We start from the raw sequence: 25,964 nt of genomic DNA, 5'->3' as shown, positions 1-25,964 counted from the left end.
AAAGCCCAGCTGCTTCCCAACCTCCAGTTACACCTGTAGATCCAACATCCTTCTCCCTTAACAAAGGATTAATCCCAGTAACTCCGGAGTCTGTGGGAATCTGCGGAATCTGCAACAGGGGACCTTGAGTTCAAAGCCAGCCTGGGCGATTTACCCAGACTGTCTGGAAATAAAATAAAAAGGGCTGGAGATGCAGCTCAGTACTGGAGCACTTGCCTAGCATGTGCTAGGCCCTAGGTTCAATCCTTAGCAGAGGAAAAAAAAAAAAAAACAACAACACACACACACAAAAATACAGACACTACCTGGTTACTCATTACACATTTATTGTACATTTTCACAATCTGGATGCGCCACAGAATTGGGGGCACGGGATGGGGGAAGAGGGAAGGCAGGGGACACTGGGATAATATGGGGGGTCTAGAACACAGCACCCCCACCCCCAGCATCTCTCCTACCCTTTCACACCACAATTTAGATCTCCCTGCTCCCCCTCCACACAGAAAACCTGGAGTGGTGGTGGGGGCATGGGGAGTTTGGGGCCCCCCTCCAGTGGCAGGCTAAGGGACTGCACCCTCAGACCCCTAAAATTGTGCCATTTAAAAAGACATTAGACCCATCCTCTATCACTTCACCCAATGAGGGGATAGCTCTCTCTGGGGCTCAACAGCACCAGAAAAGGGCAAGGATTCCCCATCATCCAGCAAGTCCCAAACACACTTTGGCAGTGACTAATACCCCCACCCTGAATACAGGGGGGCAGTCAGAGGAGCTGGGCAGTGATGGGGGCAACACCCCCAAACAGGGGAGGAAGGTTTCAGTCCAACCTCCAGCAGGGGTGAGGCCAGAGATTTCAGGCAGGAATTGGGGGGATTCTCTGCCCTGTCCCACTCCTCCCCAAGGCAGTGATGACCCCCCCCACACACTGGTAGCCACTCCTCCCAAAAGAGATCAGATTGTTGCCAACCCCCAACTCTCCTGGTGGGAGGAGGAGGCAGATCAGGCAGATGGGAAGGAGGGAGACCCCTGGGAATGTCAGTTGCGTGCCCCACATGAAAATTGGGGAGCAGGAATGTAGGGAGAGACCCCAAGTGGCAGAGTTATTGGTCCATCATAACACACTGAACTCCAAGACACTTACACACCAGCTGGGGGGAGGGAGAGGAGGGTACAAGAGGATTGGAAAATTAGGATAGGGAAGGCAAACTGGACTAGAGGGGCTAGGAGGGGGCAATACTGGGGACCAGGGCCGCCTGGTTCCCCAAAAGCCCAGACTCCCCACCACCTGCATGTAATGTCGTGCAAATGAAAGTGTGATACAAGGACCAATGGGGACTAACTCCTCAGTAAAAAAGAAACACAGGTTGAGAGAAGAGAAAAATGGAAGGAAACCTAAAGAGATGTCAGTATGCAAATGATATGCTAAGTAACATGCTGGAAGCTCCCAGAAGACCTTGGGATTCTTAGGACCGAGTAGGGCCAGTCTCAGAACCTCCCAAAGGGTGCAAAGATGCACCTAGGGAGGATTGGACAGGTACTTTTTTGTCTTTTGGGGTGTTGCATGGGGGACTGGTGAGGGGAGAGGGTCAGTTAAATCCAAGGGAAGGAGAAGGAGAGAGGGAATATTGCATAGCAGATGCAAATGTAGGGACTTGGGACTGTTCAGGAAGAGAGGGAAAGGGAAGAGGAAGAGAGAGGAGATGGGAACCTCAGGAAGGGGTGTTAAGGACAACCGGAAAAATCTTCTAGTAATAAAACTACAAACAGACCAAATATATATAATATTATATATGTATAAATAACAGCTGGCTATTTACAAGGGGGCACACACACGGACACACACACACACACGGATCCAGGGGAAGGGTGCTGAAAGATATGGCTGAGAGGTGAAGGAACGGCTGGGGGTGGGGGAGAGGCCCTTCTCTAGGCAGGGCAGACTCCTCAGGGATTTAAGTGCTGAAGTAAACTGTGGAGAGAGGGTAAGAGAAGGAGGAAGAGGGAGAGGGGAGAAAGAGAAAGAAAGCAGTGTGTCAGGCCTGGCCCTGTTCCAATCCTCCCCACTCCACTCCCCAGCTGCTTGGTGTCCCTTCCCCTCTCTTGGCCTCAGTATCTCCATCTATAAAGCAAAAGCTCTGGATGGTGGGTTCCAAAGTCCCTTTAACTCTATAGCATGGTCTTAGAATCAAAGACCCCTAATTCTGTGGGCCTGAAACTACAAGCTCTCAAACAGTGGGGTAGCTGGCTTCCTGGTCATATCTTAAGTCTCTGGGCCTTTCCCATCTCCTTCTCCCCAGTTCTAGAGTTCCCAGACTGGGCTCTTAGGCCCAAAGGGTCCTCAATAGAATACTGGGGACCCACCAGATTTCCTGTTTTCAAAATCATAATACAAATTGCCCATATCCAGGCAAAGTGAAGGCTAAACAACACAAAGGTTTTCAGCTCTAGATGAACCAGAACTGCAATTAGTAGCTACATATGTCTTTTGTTGAAAAGTCAAAACTAGGTTAATGACCTTCAAAACCCAGAATCCACAGGGGAAATCTCTCCAGAGAAAGGGCCCTGGCCACTCCTGCCCCACTCACCGATGATGATGATGAGGATGATGGCGCAAATCACTCCCAAGATTATCATCATCTGGGGGTAAGAAGGGATGTCAGTAAGATAAACCATGATACCCCCATATACCCAGTCCTCCTACCTGCCCCTCGTTTACCTTGAGGTTTTTCCACCAGTATTTGCGCTTGAGCTTGGCTGCACTTGTTTCAAACTGGGAGGCCCCTGCCTGGAGTGCATCTGCACGGTCATCCAGTTCCGATAGCTTCTGGTCCCGCTCCAGGACCTTGTCCACATTCACCCTCATAATGTCCACCACCTGGGGGAGGGGTCCACGAGGCAGGGAGTGTGCCAAGTCCCGCCTGAACGAGGGCATTCCTCGAACATGTGCCCACTGTGCCACACATGGTACATGCACCCTGATGCTGCCAGGCTAACATGCCAAGGACACACACATAACATGCCTAGCACACCTGGGGACATGCAAGGAGCATACATCAGGGGTGTGCTGGTAGCCAGACATCTCAGATGTCAAAGCAACGTCCTATATCTATGGAGCCTCAAGCAGGCTATCCATCATCAGAGCACACCTGCCCAGGCAGGCACACCCCAGGCTAGCACCCTTCCAAGTGTGTGCTGAAAGGGAGATAGGGATGGGGCATGGCATGTCTTTGACTCAAAAACCACAGGCCATAGACTGTCATCGCTCTCAAACCAAGATTGGCCCTCCACAACTGTTTGCCAATCCCAGTCTCACCCACTGTCTTTGACACCCGTCCCCCACACTCACCTCATCCACCTGGGCCTGGGTCTGCTGCAGTCTCCTGTTACTGGTGAGGTTTGGAGGGGGCGCAGGGGGTCCACCCTCCCCAGCTGGAGCCGCAGGGGGGGCGGTGGCAGCAGTGGCCGACCTGAGGAGCAGGAACGGATTAAGACCCAGGGCCTGAGGCCGCTAGCACCACGGTCAGGGCTCCGCCCATCCACCTGTCCACGGATCGTCCCTCCAGTCCTCCTTTTCGGAAGGAAGGCTACCCGATGGGATCACCGGTCTCTATCCCGCCCTGCCGCGGAAGAGCTGCGTGACCTTGAACGAGCCCCCCCTCCCCCTTCCGGGCCTCAGTTTCCCCGCCCGTCACATGAGGGCGACCTCACGGTCACAGTCCGGGGTCCACCAGAAATGACTGAAGGCCGCGGTGACAGGGGTGGGGCAGGGCGGGAGGACATGGGATCCGCCGCCTCCCGCGGCCATCGCCCGCGCGGGCCTGCCGGGGACGCTTGTCTCCCCGGCCGCCCGCGCGCAGTCATGGAGCCAGCCGGGCCCCCGGGGCGCGGAGGGTGCGGGTGGGACCCCGGCACTCCCCGCGGCCGGTTTTCAAAGGCAGCGGCCGGCACGGGCAGCACGGTGCGGGCGGCGGGCGGCCGACTCACATGGCGGGGGCAGCGGGTGGAGGACTTGGCAGCGGCAGTGACGGCGGCAGCAGCGGCAGCGGCTCGCGCTGGCTCGGACTGGCACTGGCTGCCCGGGACGGGAAGATGGCGGCCGCGCGTCACCCGCATCCGGGCACTGCGGGAGGGGGCGGGGCTAGGCAGGAGACTCGTCGGGAGCGGGGGCGGGGCGGAGCGGGGGCGGGGCAGGCGGGGGTCTTGTGTTGCTGGGGCTCCCGCACCTGCCTCAGCACCCACGAGAGCCCCCAGGTGACTGTTGCGGCTCCCCTAAACCCACCGCCACACCTTGTCTAACCACTGGTTCAACCGCTCCCAAGCCCTCTGCCACCTGTGTCTTGTGTATGGCATACCACACTCCTCACATACCACGGGTCCCACTCCTCCACCTAAACTACTTCGTCCCTCATCTGCGAATCCAGTAAACGAGTCTGCATGCACCCTTCACAGCACAAAGTCTCCCAACACCTGGCAACCAACTTCAAGCACCTGGAATGGGCTGAGGATGGGAAATAAGAAAGGGCCAGTGCAGGTGGCCCGGAAATGTGTGTAGCTGGGACCCTGTTGCTGGGGTAGAGTGGAGTGGTGGGAGTTGATCCTACCCTATCATAGGACAAGTAGATGTCTCAAGGGAGGTATGGGATACTCGGCCACTAAGGGATATGAACTAAAACCCTATCCCCAACCAAGTCCTAGGAGAGCCTGCAGGCCCGTGAAAGCTGCGGATCCTCACAGTTGAAGTTCAGACCCAGGGTATTCTGTAAGCAAAGCTGGAGCAAGCGTGACTGAGGTACAGCAAGCTAAAGAATCCAGAGAGGAGGGCAGAGACTGCCCCGTAGGGCTGCTTTACATAGTGGTTGCAGGCTAGCCAACACCTAGTTCTTTCCCAGACTGTCCAGGCAGGAGAGGGCAAGGGCAACACCTGCAGTACTCAGATTATACATCCTACTTTACATGGGGATTCCAATCACAGATGTGACTTTGGACATCCTCTCTCTGGAGCAACTACGTGTGTAGACATCAACTTTGTTCAATGATTTGACCTGGGTAATGGGACGAGAGTATTTCAGGCCTGGTCCATCCCTGACATCCATCTGGGTCCTCTAAACTGACCCAGCAGCTGTACACACTCCCATCCAGCTTCTCAAAGAAGATCGAACTAGTGAGTTACTGGTGGGTCAAAGCCAGGGTGAAAGAGGCATTTTAGAGGAGGCCTATTGTCCCTGTGTTGTGGGGTACTCACTACATCCCTGGAGGCTTGGGGAGGAAGATTGGTGGGCTTGATCTCTGAGCCAAACAGGAGCTGGCTTCGTCCCTCCCCCACCCAGGCTTTCCAGGGCTTCAGAATCTGTGATCTTCTTCCACTGCAGTGCCCCACCCCCTCCCAGCAGAAGCCCAGGGACTGGCTCTGTCACCAGAGGTGTCATTTCCCAGCTGTCTGGGGGAGGTGAGTGAGCAGCTAATGTATGTGCTGGGTGCCGGGGCTCAGCCAAATCTAAAATGCTGTCTGCTCCTTCCGCCTCCCAGGAGCAGCCATGTCCGTGGTCCTTTTGCACTGACATAATTTTGGGCTGTCTCAGCTTATGTGAAAGAAAGAAAGGAGCATCTTCCATGGGGTCTCAGATCTTGCTGTAAAAAACTGGCTTTTTTTTTTTTTTTTTTTGTCCCTGAGACCACTTTCCTTTCTAGTCAGAGAATAAAGATGCCAAATTCTAGATTTTCAAGTTCAAAAGCTTCAAAGTGTGGGTATAAGACAGGGAGAGTTAGGAGGAGGTAGGTACAAACAGGCAGAACCCTCTACCCTCCCCAACACCCTGCACTAGCTGGGGACAGCCTAGTGCAGGACCTGGCATAATGTTGAATACTAGTTCAAGGAAATGGGGTGATCCCCATTTTCTCTGGCCAAGTACAGGGGATATGGAAGACAGAAGCCCACATAAATTTGGGGAGAGCCCATTGTTTGTGGCTTAGAAAGCTAATATATTGCTTTTGCAATGTGGATGGTAGGGGGGAAGCAGCAGCAGCAGAGTAGAAATGAGAGCACATATGAGCCATGGAGATGGGGAACCCAGGAGGACTGACCTCAGAGTGAGGACTCACTGCACAACCCCTCCCCAACACACCCGACCTAGGCTGTGGTGCCAAAAAACTCCAAAATTAGATCGGTGGGGGGGGGGGGGCGGGAGGAATGAGGTAGGATGACCGAATTCACCTGGAAATGAATAAGAGAATGTTTTCTGCAAGCAGTTAGAATGGAGACCCACGAAAGAGGGAGTCGATTATAAAAATAAATAAATAAAGTATTTGCAAAACTGAGATGGTGGTTTCCACGTTTACCTACTGGGGGATTGAAGGCTGGATTTCTAGGCCCCTCCCCTAAGGATCCTTCTAAGAATGTGGGCTGGGGGCCTGACGTTCTTGTTCATTTCTAAGGAGAACTTTCCTGGGATTCCGACGTGGGCGACATAGAGATCGCACCGTTTTTCCCTCTTGAAATAACTGCTGGTTTCGAAGTTGAGGTGGAAGGGGGCTGTGCCATTGCCACACTTACTCATAAACTTCTCTATCCTCATGAGTCAAACCTGACCAAACTGGTAATTAATTTCAGAGACCTCTTGTGTCCCTCCACGCAGCATGTACAGCAAAGGTCTTTTAATTAAAAACAGAGGAATTGTGGTTGGGACCCAGGCTGGGAGGCGAGCCGCCTGAGATCAGCAGAAATCCTGTAACCTCTAAGGTGCCCTCTGGCCCTGATGGTTTCCAGGGGACACCTTGTCAAGCTTCCAGCTCCAGGAGGGGAGGGAAGCTCCAAAGGCTCCTGTGTCAGATGCTTTAGGTGAATTGCCAGGAGCGCTCAATTCTACCGGAGTACCTTAAGCCCTGGGTACTAAGGATGGAACCCAGAGTGGATTCGTTTTTCATCACACAGATAATGTGACATTAAGCATAACATTGAAGTTCCCTTGGCCACCACATCCTTTTGTTTTACTTTCTAGAAGATTTTGGATGTCCTTGTTTTTGAAAAACTAAATAAAAGCTTTTTGTTCATTTATCTATTTTTCTCAATCCAGAATGCAATATCTTCTCTCTGATAATTATATTTAAAAATTTCAATATCAGTTTTTTTAAATAGGTAACTCAACCATACTAAACAATCCAAAAGATACAAAGAAGGTAGTGAACCATCAGAAGATCTGAGCCATCCCAGGCCCACCCTAAACAGCTGCTGTCTAAAGGTGTGTAAATCCTCAGGGGATACTTGTTGCAGACACAGTATATACCTAGATACTTCTTTTCCCCCTCTTTATTTATTTTATTTATCTATTAATCTTCATTTATTTATTTATTTTGGACTGAGGATTAAACCCAGGGACCCTTTACCACCAAGCTACATCCCCCAGGCTTTCTATTTGATATTTTAAGGGCCTCTCTAAATTGCTGAGGCTGGAGGCTAACTTTGAACTTTCCATCTTCCTGTCTCAGCCTCCTGAGTTGCTGGGATTACATGCAGGGGTTCCTCTTTTTATAAATACAAATGGTAAACTGGGCACAGTGGTACCTGTAATTCCAGCAGTTTGAGAGGCTGAGGTAGGAGGATCATGAGTTCAAAGCCAGCCTCATCAACTTATCGAGGTGCTAAGCAACTCAGTGAGACCCTGCCTCTGGAACTGGATGTGACCCAGTGGTTGAATGCCCCTGAATTTAATCCCCAATACCAAAATAATAACAATAATAAATAAAAATGCTAACAGACTATGCACATTGATTTGTACCTTAGGGTTTTGGTTTATTTGTTTTGTTTTGTTTAATTTTCCAATTATAGGTTTAATCTTTGTATTAAACCATAACATACACACATAAACTGGAATTATATTAATCTGTGTGGTTCTCCCTGCACAAGTATCAGATAAGTGCCAGGAACAACTGTGTGGCCCTTGTTGTGATGGACTTAATGATCATGACTCAAACATTGTTAAAATTAAAAAGTAGAATCTGAGCTGGGCATGGTGGTGCACACCTATAATCCCAGCAGCTTGGGAGGCTAAGGCAGGAGGATCCTGAGTTCAAAGCTAGCCTCAGCCTGACTCTAAAATGAAATACAAAAAAGGGCTGGGAATGTGGCTCAGTGGTTAAGCGCCCCTGGGTTCAATCCCTAGTACCAAAAAAAAAAAAAAAAAAGTAGAGCTGGGGATGTGGCTCTGTGGTTGAGTGCCCCTGAGTTCAATACCCAGTACCCGCTAAAAAAATAAAAAGGACTGGGGATGTGGCTCAGTGATTAAGCACCCCTGTGTTCAATCTCTGGTACCAATTTTTTTTTTTCTTTTTACACTTAAAAATAATAAAAAGTGGAATCTGGGCTAGGGGTGTAGTTCAATAGTAGAGTGCTTGCCTAGCATGCACAAGACCCTGAGTTCCATCCTCAGCACCAAAATGGGAAAAGAAAAAGGAAGGAAGGAAGAGAGGGTGGATGGGTGGGTGGGAGGGAGGGAGGGAGGAAGGAAGGAAGGAAAGAGTAGAATCTGGTGGTGGCTGCTCACATAACTAGAAACAGTAGGATCTGGGTACTGGAATGATGTCATCAAAGATGTTTCTCTGTTCCTCAGCTCTGCTTTCCTCTGACGTAGCTTCATTTCTAGATAGGCAACATAAGCAGCTGCAGGCTCACATTTGATAAAAATGTTGTAGCTTGTTTGTATATCTTTTTTTTTAAAGAAAAACAAGTTATGTTCAAAAGTTCAAAAGAGCATATAGGGGGTTGGGGGATGCAGCTCACTGGTAGAGCACTTGCCTAACATGTTGGAGGCCCTGGGTTCCAACCCACCACCACCAAAAAAAAAAAAAAAAAAAAGCATATAGTTCAAAACAGAAGAAGTCTTCTCCTGTATCCCAGCAACATCTTTTTTCCTCACAACAACCAGTTCTCTCAAAAATTGCTTGTGCCTCCTTCCAGGAATTTCACTGTTGTTTTGTATGTGTTTTTTGGTGCTGGGGATTGAACCCAGAGTCTTATGTTTCTAAGACAAGCACTCTACCAACTGAGCTACACCCCAGCCCCTGGTTTTGTTTAAGACAGGGTCTCTAGTTGCTGAAACTGGCCTTGAGTTTGTGATGTTTCCCAAGTTACTAGGATTACAGGTGTGCACCACTGTGCCCAACCAAAAATGTTCTTGGTATATACAATCATATTTATAATTTCCACTTTTTCAAAAAGTGGAAAGTATTATTAGTTATAGATGAACACAATACCTTTATTTATTTATTTATTTATTTATTTTTATGTGGTACTAAAGACCTAACCCAGTGTTTCACGTGTGCTAGGCAAGCGCTCTACCACTGAGCCATAGCCCCAGCCCTAGCTTTCACCTTTTAATACTAATGTCAGCTGACTCCTTGTAACCTTGCTTTTTTGTAGTGGTACCCCCTCCTCCACAAAAATCTTAACTGGGCTTCTTCAGAAATGTTCACCATGGCTGATTTTAGGACTGTCAGTGAAAGAGTCTCTACAAAAGAGTTCAATGTAGATAAACTTCCTATTTTCATGTTGCCGTATTTTATTTGACCACTAGCCTAAAGAAACCGCCACTCCAGGTGCTAGACACCCCCTTAGAAGTTTTTCACAAACATTTATCCAGTACAGTAGATTGTAGAGATATATAAACAACGCCTCTGGCCTTGAGCATGAGATGTTCACAGAAATGTCTACATTTCTAAGATAAGAGAAGTTACCAGTTGGGCTCCATGGTAACAGCTGGCAGGGGGAGGAAAGAAAGGGGAGAAAAAGCTCTCCCCTTCTCAGGTGCTGTCCTTGAAGGGTTAACTTGCCCAGAACAGTGAAAGAAAAAGCTTCTTTTATGTGCACTTCTGCAGACTGTGAACTTCTGAGCCCCTCCCCTTACATTCTAGGTATAAAATTCTGAAACTACCTGAACTTGGAGTTCAGGGGATTGATGGATTACAGCAAAAGCTGTGGCCCTCTGAGCCTGGCTGCAGCCAAATAAAACTATTTCCTGCTATCTTCAGTGTCTTGCCTCATCTGTCCCTACAATACTTTGTTTTTCTGTACTGAAGATTGAAACCAGGACTTCAGACATGCTAGGCAAATGCTCTACCACTGAGCTATATGCTACATCCCCAATCCCTTTTAACTTTTGATTTTTGTTTTTGTTTTTGTATTGGGGATGGAACCCAGGGGCACTTTACCAGCCCATTTTATTTTTTATTTTGAGACAGGGTCTCACTAATTTGCTTAGGGCCTTTTTAAATTGCTGAGGCTAGCTTTGAACTTTCAATCCTCCTGCTTCATTTTGAGACAGGCTCTCACTAACTCAGGGCCTCACTAAATTGCTGAGGCTGGCCTGGAAATTGTGACCCTTCTGCTTCAGCTTCCTGAGCTACTGGGATTACAGGTGTGAGCCACCATTCCCAGCTAACATTTGATCATTTGATTTTGAGACAGGATCTGGCTAATCTGCCCAGGTAGCCCTCACTCTCAGTTGCACCTTGTTTTTTTTTTTTTTTTTGTGTGTGTGTGTAGTTGTAGAAGGACAAAATGCCTTTATTTTAATTGTTTATTTTTATGTGGTGCTGAGGATCGAACCCAGTGCCTCACGCATGCTAAGCAAGTGCACTGCCACTGAACCACAACCCTAGCCCTGCACCTTGCTTTTATCACTTAATATATCTTGGAGAGTTTTACATCACAGTGCACAAATTAGTTTCTGGATGCATACTATTCCATGGCACGGATGTATCATAATTCAACAAATCTCCTGTAGACACTCATTTAGGATGTTTCTAATCTTTTGCCAACACAAGTGAAGGCAAAGATTAATCTACACATTTCCATTTCACCCCTGTGAAAATGTTGGGTTAATTCCTAGACATGAAAATCCTAAGTCAAAAGATATGGGTGTTAGTAATTTTGACTGATTTGATTTTGATGGACTTTGCCAAATTGCTCTCTATGAATGTGTTACCAATTTTTAGTCCCACCAACAAACAGGTGAGGCCTGTTTACCTATGAAACTTTTAGGTCATACACACACACACACACACACACACATACACACACACACAAAATTAGACATGACTTGTATTTCTCATATTGTGAATGTAAGGCATCTTTTCATGTGTGACAGTTCTTTGTATTTTCTTTTTTTCGAGGGGAGGGGGTACCGGGGACTGAACTCAGGGGCACTCACTAAGCCACATCCCCTACGCCCTTTTGTGTATTATTTAGAGACAGTCTCACTGAGTTGCTTAAATTGTTGAGGCTGGCTTTGAACTTGTGATGCTCCTGCCTGAGCCTCCCAAGCTGCTGGGATTACGGGTGTGCGCCACCACACCTTGCTCTTTGTATTTTTTTTTCTTTCTTTTTTTTTTCAATATTACTGTGGATGGACACAATTTTTATTTATTTATTTATTTATTTTTATGTGGTGCTGAGGATCAAACCCAGCACCTCATGCGAGCTAGGCAAGTGCTCTACCATTGAGTCACAACTTCAGCCCCTCTTTGTATTTTCTTATCTGTGAAATGTCTGTGAAAATTTTTGTACATTTTTATTGGATTGTTCAGGCTTTTCATATATATATATATAGATAGATAGATAGATATAAATATTTTTTTTCCTTCCTGAGAATTGATCACAGGCCTTTATGCATGCTAAGTTCATACTTTTATCACTGAGCTACACCCATAGTCCCCAATTAATTAATTAATTAATTAATTAATTTTGGTACTGGGGATTGAACCCCGGGGGGCTGAACCACTGAGCCATATCTCCAGTCCTCTATATTTATTTTAACTTTTTTTGAGACAGGGTTTTACCAAGTTGCTTAAGGACTCACTAATTTGTTAAGACAAGCCTCAAACTTAGGATTCCCCTGCCTCAGAGGCTCCGCAGTCACTGAGATTAAAGGCATGCCCCACTGTACCCAGATCCCACATTTCTTTAAAAAATATATTTTTAAATGTTGATGGACCTTTATTTTATTCATTTATTTATATGTGATGCTGAAAGTTAAACCAAGTACCTCATACATGCTAGGCAAGCACTCTACTACTGAGCCACAACCCCAACTTTCCACACTTTTAATATACTTTTAAATATACCAGTATTTTCCTTTTATGGATTCTGTGGTTTATTTATTTGCAGTGCTGGGGATTGAACCCAGGCCTTGTGCATGTGAGGCAGGCACTCTTACCAACTAAGCTAAATCCCCAGCCCAGACTTTGTGTTTTGTTATCATATATAAAAATATCTTCCCCATCCCAAATTTATTTTAAAAAATTCTCTTGGAGGGCACATTACTTCTATGTATTTTTGCCAAAAATGCATAACCCCATTTCTACTCATGAGAAAGCACACAACAAATCCAAATGCATAATCTCAGTATACTCATGAGAAAGCATTGAACAAATCCAAATGGAGGGACAGTTTCTGAAGGAGAAGGAGAGATAACTTACCATTTTTCTTCAAATATGTTCAAGAAATCATACATACACACACAGACTGAGGAACAGTCTCAGACTGGGAAAATATAATGTGAAATGACAACTAATGCAATGAAATTCAGGATTAGATCTGAAACCAGAAAAAGAGCATTAATGGGAAAAAACAGAAAAATCCAAATAAAAATTGTAGATTATTTAATAGTGTGGTATCAAGGCAAATTTCTTGGTTTCCACCAATAAATCACGGTTATGAAAGATGTTAACATTTGGGGAACTGAGTGAAGAAGTTACATGTTGCACTATTTTTGCAACTTTTTTATAGGTCTAAAATTATCCAAAATAAGATTAAAAATTCTAAGGTTTCTCTGAGTACCATTTACTTTTTGGGGGGTGGGGCAGGGGATTGAACCCAGAGGTGCTTGTCCACTGAGCTATAGCCCCAGCTTTTTTTTTTTTAATATTTATTTTTTAGTTGTAGTTGGACAAAATACCTTTATTTTATTTATTTATTTTTATGTGGTGCCGAGGATTGAATCCAGGGCCCCACACTTGCTAGGAGAATGCTCTACTTCTGAGCCAGAACTCCACTACCACCCCCCAGCTTTTTTTTTTTTTTTTTTTTTTGAGACAGGGTCTTGCTAAACTGCTTAGGGCCTCCCTGAATTGTAACCCTCCTGCCTTAGCCTCCAGTCACTGAGTCACTGGGATTTTAAGCATCTGGATTGCTTTTTATTTTTCACACTGCAATCTTTATACACCCACATGCACACACACAATACCTTTTATTGTTTTATTTATCTTTTACATAGTGCCGAGGATCGAATCAGTGCCTCATACATGCAAGGCAAATCCTTCACTGCTGAGCTGCAAACCTAACCCCATACGGCAATCTTTGATCTATAAATAATACTGGTACAAGGTATTGATCCTTATTATTCCATAACTGATGGCTATTCAGTTGTTCTAATAACTTTCATTGACTGATCCTTTTTTCCCCACTGACTTATTTTTAAATGATTTATTTTTTTAAATTGTGGTAAAAATACAAAAAATTCACCATCTTAACCATTTTTAAGTGCACAGCTCAGTAATAAGTATGTTAATATTCTTGTGTAATCTCCAAAACTCTTTTCATCTTGCAAAATTGAAACTCTATACACTATTTATCTCCCCTACTCACCATTCTGTTTCTATGAATTTGACTACTCTAGATACCTCATGCTAGTGGGATCATACAGTATTTGTCTTTTTGTGACTGGCTCATTTCACTTAGCATAATGTCCTCAAGGCTCACCTATGCTGTAGCATACATCAGAATTCCCTTCTTTTTTTTTTTTTTTCCAGAGGTGGGCAGTTACTGGGGATTAAACTCAGAGGCACTGAGTTTTTTTTGTTGTTGTTGTTTTGTTTTGTTATTGTTTTTTTGAGACAGGGTCTCTGTAAGTTGCTTAGAACCTTGCTAAATTGCTGAGGATGGTCTCGATCTTGCAATTCTCCTGCCTCAGCCTTCTAAATCCTTGGGATTACAGGCATGCACCACTACATCTGGCCCTTTTTAAAAAATATATTTTTATTTTTAATTGACACATAGTAATTATACATACTTATGGGATCCAGGATGACATTACAATACATGCTTACAATGTGTAATAAGCAGATCAGTGTAACTGGCATATCTACTGCTTTAGATATTTTGTTTTTTGGTACTGGATATTGAACCTAGGGGCATTTAACCACTGTGCAACACCCCTAGTCCTTTTCTGTATTTTATTTAGAGACAGGTCTCACTGAGTTGTTTAGCAGCTTCGCTAAATTGCTGAGGTTGGCTTTGAACTTTTAATCCTCCTGCCTCAGCCTCCAGAGCCTCTGGGATTACAGTCGTGTGTCACTGTGCCCAGCTCTACTGTCCGTGATGGGAACATTCCAAATTCTCTCTAGTAGCTGTTTTGAAAGTCAGTGCAGGGCTGGGTTGTGGCTCAGTGGTAGAGCACTTGCCTAGCACGTGTGAGGCACTGGGTTTGATTCTTGGCACCACATAAATAAAGTACAGTTATTATGTCCACCTGCAACTAAAAATATTATAAAAGAAGAAAGAAAGAAAGTCAATGCATTGTTGTTCACTACAATTATCCTACTGTGCTATGGAACATTAGAACTTATTGCTCATGGCTGGGCGTGGCAGCACATGCATATAATTCCAGCAGCTGAAGCAGGAGGATCACAAGTTCAAATCCAGCCTAAGCAATTTAGTGAGGCCCTAAGCAATTCAGTGAGACCCTCTCTCTAAATAAAATACAAAAGGGGTCTGGGGATGTGGCTTAGTGGTTGAGTGTCTCTGAGTTCAATCCCTGATACCAAAAATAAAAAAATAAATAAGTTATTGCTGCTGTCTATCTATCCCTGTACTCATTGTCTACCCTCTCTCCACCCCCTGTACCCCATAGAATTTCCTTCCTTTCAAAGCTGCATAATATCCCACTGTAGGTACATACCACATTTTGTTGATCTATTCCTCCATTGATGAACACTTGGATTGCTTCTGCTTTGAAGTCTTATAATAACATTGCTATAAACATATTTGTGCAAATAATCTGTTCAAGTCCCTGCTTTCAATTCTTCTGAGTATATATAAAAGTTCCATGTTTGTTTTAAAATGATGTCTTTATCATCCACTGAATTCTATGTATTTAGGCCTATTTCTGAACTCTCTGGTGTGTTCCATTGGCCTATCTAATTATGTAACAGTACTACACTGGATTAGTCATTGTATTTTACAGCAGGCTTTTATTTCTCAGAGACCAGGCTTCTCTTTTCCTGGTTTGCTAGGTATGGTGGCACACATCTGTAATCTCAGAAACTTAGGAGTTTAGGCAAGGAAGATTGCAAGTTTGAGGCCAGCCTGGGCAATTTAGTGAGACCCTGTCTCAAAAATAAAAAGTAAAAATGGTTGAGGATGTGGCTCAGTGATAGAGTGCCCCTAGGTTTAACACCCAGTACTGACAGATAGAAAAAATTAAATTAAATTAAAAGTCCTGGTTTATCAGGCTTTATGTCTGAACCAAACGCTGTGGCTAGAAAAATGGAATGCTTTTATTGGCCAGGCTTGGACCTCAAGGCCACCCCTGAAGCAGAGAGAGGGATGGGAGGGAGTGGCTGTCAGCCTCTTACTAACCCTGAGGACTAAGAATGGGGGAAGGCCTCCCAAAGGAAAAGAAAGGTGCTATTACCAGTAAAAAGGATGGATACTGAACAGGCAAAAATAACAGATATCCACCATGATGGGAAAGTCTCAGAATCTAAGTCAACTTAGGGAACAGGCACCTACCAGTTATCAGAGGTCCAACACCCTACTAACACTCCAGCCTAATCCCTGGATTATCTCAATCAATCTCTTAACAATCCCATGAAATACTTCTGTGAACTGAGCTGAGACACTTTGGTCCCTTTGGTAGATGTCAGTAGTACACCACACTACACCCCTACTGCCTGGTAAGAAGTTAGGTGCTGGGAGGCCTGGCATGGTGGTGCATGCCTATAATCCCAACAGTTTGGGAGGCTGAGGCAGGAGGATTGCAAGTTCAAAGCCAGTCTTAACAACTTGGGTAGTTCCTAAGCATTTTAGTAAGATCTTATCTCAAAATAATCAATAAAAAGGGCTGGGGTTTGGGGTTATAGCTCAGTGGTAGCCTTGCATGTATGAGGCACTGGGTTTGATCCTCAGCACCACATAAAAATAAATAAATAAACAAATGAAGGTATTAAAGGGGGGATGGAACTGGAGATGTGGTTCAGTGGTTAAGTACCCCTGGGTTCAATCCCTGGTACCAAAAAAGAAGAAGGGAGCAGTCAACATACTACATTTTGAAAAGAGGTCAAACTGAAGCCCAAGAAGTGATCCTGGATCATTTCCCAAACAAGGAAGTCATTGGTGTTAAGCAGTCTGTTGGGATGGCAGAACAAGTGTGGTCTGGTAAATGCTCAACAACCAACTCTACCCCCAAAGAGTATGCATTTTTTGTTTGTTTTTTAAAATATGCATTTATGTATATGGACAAGTTTTTAAATAAATTTTACTGTATTATAGCACAAAATTTATAGATAATAATAAAATATATAATATTATTTACCATAAATTCCATTCCTGTATTTGTGATTTTATAAATGGAATTGTAGCCTAACTACAAGTATAGTTCCAACATAAAATAAAGATACATGTTGAAACCCCACTGGTTTGTCAATGACTTGAGTGACTTCTTTGTTAAATCAGATAACAGTTTTCAAATCCTATGAATATTTGCAGTACTAGGGATTACACAGGGGTGCTATACCACTAAGCTACCTCCCCAGCCACTCACCCACACCATTTTTTTTTTTTTTTTTTTGAGACAGAGTCTCACTAAGTTGCCCAAGGCTGGCTTGAATTTGCAATCCTCCTGCCTCAATCTCCCAAATTGCTAAGGTTACAGGTGTGGCCATAGCACCCACCTCACATCCTGAGAATATCTGGATTGTGCTATTCACAATGTAACAATTGCAGACATAACACTTTTAAATTTAATCCCCATTAACATTTTCTGTATCACTTTCTTAAATGTAGACAAATAAAAAAGCGTGATTTGTAGCATTTGCCAGTTTCCATAGTGTAAAAATTCCTGCTAATGTCTATTTCAAACCAGCTAAAAGTCAATAAATTAGTTGGGAACAGATGCATGCTAGAACATCACTATATATTATTTCTACCATACAGATACAATAAACAGAAATAATCACAGGAATGTATAACAAAAAAAATCACCAAGGCAGAAAGCACTTGGTACTTATTACCTCTTTTTATATTACTTTTTTTACTTATTTAAAAAAATTTTTTTGATGCCAGGGGTTGAACCCAGGGCCTCAAGGTCTCTGAGTATGTACTCTTCCACTGAGTTATGCCTCAGCCTAACTATAGGTTATTTAATTGTAAGTTTACATGACCTTTAATAATGGTAAGCTGATAATCACCTTTCCTAAGTCAGTAGGAACACTCCACTGGGGGACAACAGAGGCAGACTGTAAGGGGATGAAATAGACCTTTCCTACCAAGGCATTAACCATGGCCAGCAAAGCACATCTTCCTGGCTTCCCCTCTTTGCTCCTGCTAAGCTCCAGGAGTTTAAGAAGCAATCTTTTTTGCCACACCTTGGGCAAATTCATCTCTACTCCATAGCACCTTTAATTATCTTTTGTAGGACTTTTCACAATTTGTAGAATTAAATCACTCTGGATGAACTAGAAATTGTTTCTTTTCTGTATTAGCCATAAGATTTGTAATGGTCAAAGCTGAGTATGGGTCTTTTTCACATCTATTCCCTTAGTCCTAGTTGCATCACTTTGCATATAGTAAGAGCTCAATAAGTAAGTATTGAATGAATGCTAAGAATGAAGGCCTGCTATAAGGATAGACAGAAAAGTTATGTGTATGTAAAGCATCATTAGAGAGTATCTCCTTGTATGAGTTTTGCTTATTTTTTTAATGGTGCGGTCTCTGCCATTCAGGACTGAAAAGTGTACAGAGAACCTTCCCAACCTACAGTGAATTTAAGAATATTCATTTTGTGACAAGACAGAACATTTGACTTTCGTAATTTGTGTTTCTATGTTATTATCAGCAAAGGCACGAAGGAGTGTGAGTGTTCTCATCAGACTACAGACTTAACAAGGATTTTACTAGGTTTGTGAGTGGTTACTCCAACTTCTAACGGGCTCTCATCCTGAGCAAGTAGTCCTCTAATGTTGAAGGTTGACAACATACTACTTGCAACACTAAGTATGACTAAAACTTTATAGAAAACGTGATATACAGCACCGGAAAAAAAAATACAGCAAATTCCCCAGTACATAACCATAAAATATAAGAAAGCATTATCTTAAATCAAGGGAAAAAAAAACACAACTGAATAACAAGCCCAACCCACACAACATCTCACTCGAGAAGTGAGACTAACACAAGTCTTCTCTCTCTCTGTCACTGCAAATTAAAACGTATCAGATCGCCAGGAAGAATCAGATAGGAGCAATCAGGGTGTTGCAAGTCCTGATTACGCAGAGACGTTAATCACGTATCATGCAAACTCCAATCATCATGTTCTATCTGCCCTCCCAAAGGAGGAACAGGTAAGGATTATCCCACCTGACGATACAAAGTACCGTTGCCTTGTCCGTACTCAGTAGAATAGATTCCGCTGTAAACTACGGTGAATATATAACAAGCTAACCTGATCAACTCAGCTACTTAAGGATCTTTTAATGCAAACGCTGAATTTATTCGAAAACCTTTTAAAGTAAATTTTTTCCTTCCGCGCCAAAAAGGGAGAAATTAATTGCTCCCATAATGCTCTGCTCAATACGCGTACGGAGCTCTGAACACATCATTATTTACATATCCCCGCCCACTTCCTTCCGCCTGACATCTACCGTAAAAATCAAAGTAGAAGCGAAACTGGTTATCTTACCGTCTGTAAGGCTGAAACACAGCCTTTCTTTTCTCCAGCAGTTTAACTACCCCAATTGTCTCCTGTAAATTGCATAAGTCTTGCTCTTACTATAAAATATATTTTATTACAAGGCACTAAGGAAAACGCTAATCTCGTATTCGGGAGATAATTATCCCACTGCTATCCTTTACCAGAAATAGTTTGAGAGGAGAGGGAGAAGAAACTGAAGCCTATGCTTTCCTTCTTCCAGGAACGGTTAGCAGCTTCTCGCTCCTCCATCCTTCGTCCCTACTTTCTTTCCCGTCATGAAGGTGATCAGAAAGGTTTCTTTTTTAGACCAAGGACAGCGACGAATAAAGCCACTTCAGTGATAGCTGGGAGGGCACTGTGGAAGGTAAGAAATGAGTTCAGGGTCCCTTCCGATATAACACCCAAATCTTCAAACCAGAAACTCCACCCCCTAGGTCTAAGGAAGTGGGATGAGAGTGAGGGATGCAATTTCAAAAGACTACAAGATGTTGAGTGGATATGGTATATCATACATGAGGAAAGCCCTATATAGGGGAAACCTTCAGATTGGGGGTAATCCTTCTTCTTCCCCCATTCCCCAAATATTGAATACTATCACACCTGCAGAAGACAAAAATGTACCAGTATGTGGTACACTCCCAGCGCTCGAATATGAAGAAGGATAGAGCCACAGATGCACTACAGTGAGCCCCAATAGCTTGGAAATGCACCAGAGTCAAGGAAAGTCTTTGGATCCACAGGCAGTAATGGACCCGAAATGGCTGTCAGTGAGGCTGGCACCTGAACCGGAGTTAATCTCTCTCTTTCCTCATCATATTGCAAAGACCACAGTCAGCAGCCCTGTCTCTGAGTTTTAGGACAGTCATGTGAGTAGAGGCCAGAGCTGAGCTTGGCCAGATGTGGCCACCATTGCACACCTAGGGATCAGCCTGGACCCTTTAGGTGAGGTAAGGTAGGTAGGTTCTCTACCTACCCCAGGCCACACTCTGCTGGCATCACCCTCCAGAGCCATCATCCTCCTGGTCCACATTTCAAAAGTAAGAGCTTCCCTAATCCATGTGCCTCAATTCCTTGGCTTTATATCTTTACACCCTCCTTTGGAATTGTTTATTACTCTTACAGATGCATGTCTGTGTGTCTGCCTCCTTCCATGTGGGAATCTTCAGTGCCCAGTGCATAACAGGGCTTAACAATTTGATAATTTATTTTTTAGTTATAGGTGGACACAATATCTTTATTTTATTTTTATGTGGTGCTGAAGATCGAACCCAATGCCTCACGCACGCTAGGGGAGTGCTCTACCTCTGACCCACAACCCCAGCCCCAACAAATGTTTGAAAATTGTATTAAATCCCCTGCACTGCCTTAGAAGATTTCAGCTGGATTCTTTTTGCTGGCTTGGACAATTGTGCTAGAAAGGACTTGTTAAATGAAGGAAATCACGAAGGCAGAAAGGATACAGATGAGACCCTGAGTGCTGTTGAACATGGAAACTCCTGAGAAGAAACCGGCCAGCTCCACTGCAAAGAGGGCCAGGGTGACAGACAGTGCTATCACCAGCCTGCAAAGAGAAAAGGGATTGGCTCAGAACTTCTGGACTTCTTCAAGACCCTTTCATTCCCACCAACTCGGGTCAAACCACCCGGCCCCAAGAGCTCACTGAATGTCTTGCTTCTCATATTCCTCGGGAGTGAACCTGAGAGGCAGGCAAGCTTGGATGTTGCTGTCCTGGGAAGCAGGGAAGAAAGGAAGAGAAATGAATGATGGGTGGACTGCGGGGAATGGAAGGATACAAAGGGGCAAGGCCCCAAAGGGGTGAGGCAGGATTGGGGTGGGGCAACTCGGAGATGGGAAAGGGGGTGAAAGGAGGGAGGGCAGCTGTGTGTCTTACCCGGGACCAGAATAATGTGATGACGACCACTAGATGCGCCAGAAGTGTCAGGAAGCGAGAAGGCACGAGCCCTGAGATCCGACCCATGGCCTTTGGGGACAGGGGCACGGCCTTAGAGGATGGGAGTATAAAGAGGATCACTCCTAGAGTCTCTGCTAGCGGGCAAAAATCTCCGCTTACGCCTACTTCGCGCGCGCTCTAGCGCCACCCAGTCGTCTTGGTAACTGTGTAGGCCGGCGCCACGCCTCTTTCTCCGAAAATCTCGCGAGAGGAGTAAACTCACGCGCTGCCGAGGGGAACCTGGATGTCAGTGGTTCGCAGCTACAGCTGCCCTCCAGCGTCTGTTCGGCAGTCTGCGGCTGAGAGTGCACGCTGTAGCAAGCCCCGCATCACCGAATTTGTCCTCTTAGGGCCGGCAAATGGAGACCCGCCCTTACCTCGCCCGGGAACACCCGGCCGGCCTATCCTGATACCCGTGTGGTCTCCTTACCTAGCCCAGGACGACCCTTCGCCTAAGAGTTGCCCGAGACCGCTCCACCTCTACGCCAACTTGGGTCACCACCATGCCAAAATATGGATACTCTCCCCTTCCCTCATCTGCATCCCTTTGGCTTTCCACTGCCCTGGGCCCGAGAAAGCAAGGAAACCCAACGTAAGGAGTCTGGTGTCCCTAGATTGTCCGGTAGTCATCTGTTATCATGGAGCTCTTCGTTGTCAATGACCCCAGACCTGAGCCTTCCTTAAAGAAGGCTCTGCTTTCACCCAGATAACTTGGCTTAGTTTGAGGAGGGATTTTTGCCGGGATGCAGGAGACAGCCAATATCCTGGATTTAGAGTGTGAATGAGGATCATCAGGACCAAAAAGGGAGTGGGGGGAGTGGAGGAAGGGAATAGAAGTCTACTTCAGACCCAACTCGGATTTCATTGTCGCTTGGAGGTGCTGGATTCCCAGCAGTCCAAGAACCTCTTACTAAGGACAACCAGAGTAACCTTTGGGCCTCAAGGAGAATCCCTGAGGATTGGAAAGTTCTCACCACTGTGGGGAACCATTCCAAACGCAGGCACCTTTAAATCCTGATGCACCAGGGGCATCTGAAAGATCACTGTATTCTGGCTCGGTAGTGCCATGACTGGGGTCTTTTCCCTCGCAGGGTTAACAAAGCGTGGCCCTAGGAGTAGGCGGCACCCAGAGGGGTTGAGCTACACTCACCAGTTCCCTTGTAATCCTACCCCCTGCCTCATTTGAATGGCTTCTTCCCCATAAGTGCTCAGCACCCGCTCCTCTCGCTCTTTCCATGGACCCCTAAGGTCAGAGGAGCCATCACAGGACCCAAAGAAAAAGGTACTTTTCTGTCTCTGTGTGATTATTTCGTGCAGCCTAGTTCACCTGAGGTGACCTGGGTGTTTTAGTCGTGGATTGGGACACACCACGTTCTTTGTTCACATTAGAGTCCCATCCTTAAGGGACCTTTGAGCCTATTTCAGGAGAACAATCGCTCACCTCCCCACTCCCTTTCAGTGCCTTTAAACTAGACTAAATGAGAAACCCAAGAGACATTCTGATTCGTTTATTCAACAAATATTTATTGACTATCTAATAAGTGCCAGACACTGTGCTGGGCTCTTGAAGTTCATTGGCAAACAAGACAAAGTTCCTTCTTTCCTTTAGTTTATATTCTAGGCAGGGAGGTAAATCACAAACATGTATACAAATAGGAAACCCACAAGGTAAAAGGTGTTATAAATACAATTTTAAAGGAAAACATTAGAATAATATGATCAAAGCGAGGTTCTTTGAAAATAGGGATTTGTCCTTAAATTGTGTTTTAGGGAATCAGGCCAAAAATGAGAGGAAATGTGTTTCTGACTCTCAAGACCCCAAAGAAATAATAAATCAGTGGGTGAAAAAAAGTTAGAATTTCTAAAAAAAATCAAAGCTTTTGCTGGACACATAGGCCTGTAATCCCAGCAGCTCAGGAGACTGAGGCAGGAGGGTCACAAGTTCAAAGCCAAGTCTCAGCAGCAGTGAGGCGCTAAGCAACTCAGAGAGACCCTGTCTCTAAATAAAATACAAAATAGGGCTGGGATGTGGCTCAGAGGTTGAGTGCCCCTGAGTTCAACCCCCAGTACCCCAAGAAAAAAGATCAAAGCCTTTTGGTCAAGGTCATGAATGAAAAGACTGAGGAGCTCTTCCAAGTCAAGGGAATCTAAAAAAGAAATGTCAAATTTGACATCACAACTTTAACATGAGATCCTGAATTAGGGGAAAAAAAAAACTTTTTTCTTTTATTATAAAGGACACTATTGGAACAATTGACATTTTTTCAATAAGGTTTGTAGCTTACAATATAGTATTGCATTAGTGTTACTTTCCTCACTTATTTGTTTTGTGGTGCTGAGGATCAAACCCAGTACCTCTTGTGTCCTTGCTAGGCAAGCACTGTATCACTGAGCTCCCTCAGTTCCAGTTTCCTGATTTTTCATTATTGCACTGGCTTTAGAACATAAACACTGAAGTACTTAAGGAGCAAAGGGGCATTCTGTTTGTTAATTACTCTCAAATGGCTCCGAAAAAAATATAACGAGATGGAAAGACAATGATGAAAAAAGATGGTCTGAGTGAAGGTGCAGTGTAATTTTTTTTTTGTATTATTTTTGCAGTTTTTCTGTAAATTGAATCACTTTTCTAAAAAATTGCGGTTGGGTGCAGTGGCTTACACGTGTAATCCCAGCAACTCAGAAGGCTGAGGCAGGAGCATCCCAAGTTTGGGGAGAGCCTAGACAACTTAGTGAAACTTTGTCTCAAAAAAATAATAAAGGACTGGAAATGTAGCTCAGTGGCAGAGCACCCCTGGGTTCAATCCCCAGTACTATAAATAAATACATAAATTTAAAATAAAATTTAAAAATGTTTTATTCTTTTTGCCTCTTTGGTGCTGAGGATTAAATCTAGGGCCTTGCACATGATGCAACCTAACATTGAGGTACATCTCAGCCTCTCTTCTGAGTCTTATGTAGTATCATTATTGAGACACGAAATAACATCATAAAACAAAAGGAATAATCACTGAGGCCCCCTATATTTTCAACTCTTGTGTATTGAAACTTTTTTTCCTTGTAATACTGAGGGTAAAATCCAGGGCCTCAAGCATGCTAAGCAAGTGCTCTTCCATTGAATTTACCCCAAATTCTTGTATATTGAAATTATTTAAAGACATTTTCATATAAAGCCACCTCTTTAGAAGGCAGCACAACCTTTCCCTTATAATGGAGGCAGTGTTATCACCAAAATTATCTTTAATCCTATAAAATAAAAACTGTGAAAATCCAATATTACCCACACAGGTTCTTCAACTTTAGTGTGTGAAGAAATTTCTCTTCTTGACTGTGGAACCCATTCAAAGTTCTGAAAATATTTTCACACCGCCCCCATCTCAGGAGAGACAAACAAAACCATCATGTACAGTGGACAAAACTGCTTTTCTCTTTTGCATTTGACTCCTAAAATGAGTGACACTGATACATCTAATTTACAATGAGCCATGCATGTCTCTTATCTTCCAACACAGAAATTAACAGTATAGGAAATATGCAAAGTTTCTTAGGATATAAAAAAGATAAAAAAAAACTGAAGAGTTTATGTTTTTCTTCCTTTTGTCAGAAACATATATGCATTTTCTCCTAGGAATCAAAAACCCAGGCTGAGCTCCCCTGGTCACAGCTTATCAAAGAAAGGAGGCTATGTCATAGGGCAAGAGTGAAGAAAATCTTGGATTTGCTTTTGCAAGATTTTCCAAGGTCCCTGAATCAAATGAAGAGAGCCAGCCATGTGAATATCTGGGGAAAGAGCATTTTAGTCAGAGAGAAGAACAAGGGCAAGGGTGGTGGGAATGAGCAAGTGTGTTTGTTGAACAGAAAGGAAACTAGTGTTTCTTAAGCCTAGTGATGAAAGAAGAAAGAAAACCCAGGGGTACTGAAACACCGAGCTACATCCCAGCTCCTTTTAATTTTTATATTTATTTAATTATTTATTTCTTTTTTATTTTATTTTATTTTGGGTATCTGAACTCAGAGACACTAGACCACTGAGCCACATCCCCAGCTCTATTTTTGAATTTTATTTAGAGAGCGGGTCTCACTGAGTTGCTTAGTGCCTTGCTTTTGCTGAGACTGGCTTTGGACTCAGGATCCTCCTGTCTCAGCCTCCTGAGTTGCTGGGGTTACATACATGGACCACCATACCCAGTGGAGAATAGATTTTAAGATTTGAAGCAGAAGATGAATGAGAAACACACAGAATTATCTAGAAAGGACAGGTTGAGGCTTAGACCAGATTGGAGCTAAGAAATTACAGTGAAGTAGGGGGAATCAGTGTAGTCATACGTATATAGGGTAATCATGTCCGTCATTGCTCTCTCCTTCCCATCTCCATAGCCCATTTCCATAGCCTGCTTCTCTCCCCTCACTCCCCTCTGCACAATCCAAAATCCCTTAATTCCCCCCACCAACCCCTTTTTATTTTTTTATCTTGAGACAGGGTCTCACTAAATTGCCCATGCTGTCCTCAAACTTGTGATCCTCCTGCCTTAGCCTCTGGAGTCTCTGGGACTATAGGAGTAGCTGGGCTTGCAGGCATCGGCCCCTGCACACCACCCAGCATATTGTTTTTAAGATTCATACACATAGTGTGTCAGTATTTCATTCCTCTTGATGGCTGAATAACATTCTATGCATGCATGTGATCACACTTTATTTATTTAAGCCATTCATCAGTTGGATGTTGGATTTGTTTCTGCCTTTAGGCTACTGTGAATAGTGCTACTGTGATCATGTACAGGTATTTGAGTACCTGTTTTTAGTTCTTTGAGGAATAAACATCAGAGTAGAATTTCTAGGTCACATGGCAACTCTGTTTAACTTTTTGAGTAACTGGCAAATTGTTTTCCACAGTGATTGTACCATTTTACATTTCCACCAGCAATATGTGAAGGTTTAAGTTTCTCCACATATTTATTAAGACTTACCTTCTTTCTTTTTTTTTTTTTTCTTCCTTTCCTTCTTAAATTCTAGCCATCCTAGTGGGTGTGAAGTGCTAACATTGTGAGTTTATCTAT

The 25,964-nt window shown here is 44.2% G+C and overlaps 2 protein-coding genes and 1 non-coding gene across 3 annotated transcripts; all 3 read right to left on the bottom strand.

The window, feature by feature from the left end:
- Positions 1-309: 309 nt before the first annotated feature.
- Positions 310-4,113, bottom strand: Vamp2 (vesicle associated membrane protein 2). Its single transcript, XM_046422137.2, has 5 exons — positions 3,985-4,113; positions 3,347-3,467; positions 2,717-2,875; positions 2,586-2,637; positions 310-1,969 (listed from the first exon to the last, which is right to left on the bottom strand). Coding segments are annotated over exons 1-5 (351 nt in total). The 5' UTR covers positions 3,987-4,113; the 3' UTR covers positions 310-1,952.
- A 14,146-nt stretch (positions 4,114-18,259) lies between these two features.
- On the bottom strand, positions 18,260-21,086 carry Tmem107 (transmembrane protein 107). The gene is made up of 5 exons (XM_046422150.2): positions 20,851-21,086; positions 20,620-20,687; positions 20,420-20,520; positions 19,560-19,656; positions 18,260-19,314 (listed from the first exon to the last, which is right to left on the bottom strand). The coding sequence occupies exons 1-5, from the start codon at positions 20,935-20,937 to the stop codon at positions 19,245-19,247; spliced, it is 423 nt and encodes a 140-aa protein (XP_046278106.1). The 5' UTR covers positions 20,938-21,086; the 3' UTR covers positions 18,260-19,244.
- Positions 18,498-18,632, bottom strand: LOC124077712 (U8 small nucleolar RNA). The gene has a single exon (XR_006846707.1). It is a non-coding gene; the product is annotated as a U8 small nucleolar RNA (small nucleolar RNA).
- Positions 21,087-25,964: the final 4,878 nt, after the last annotated feature.

This window comes from Marmota monax, unplaced genomic scaffold, assembly GCF_021218885.2.
Source record: "Marmota monax isolate L192 unplaced genomic scaffold, Marmota_monax_Labrador192_F-V1.1 WCK01_AAM20220418_F8-fsc00243, whole genome shotgun sequence".
Lineage (NCBI taxonomy): Eukaryota > Metazoa > Chordata > Mammalia > Rodentia > Sciuridae > Marmota > Marmota monax.
Note: the sequence above shows the minus strand (reverse complement) of the source record. Positions and strands in the feature narration are given on the sequence as shown.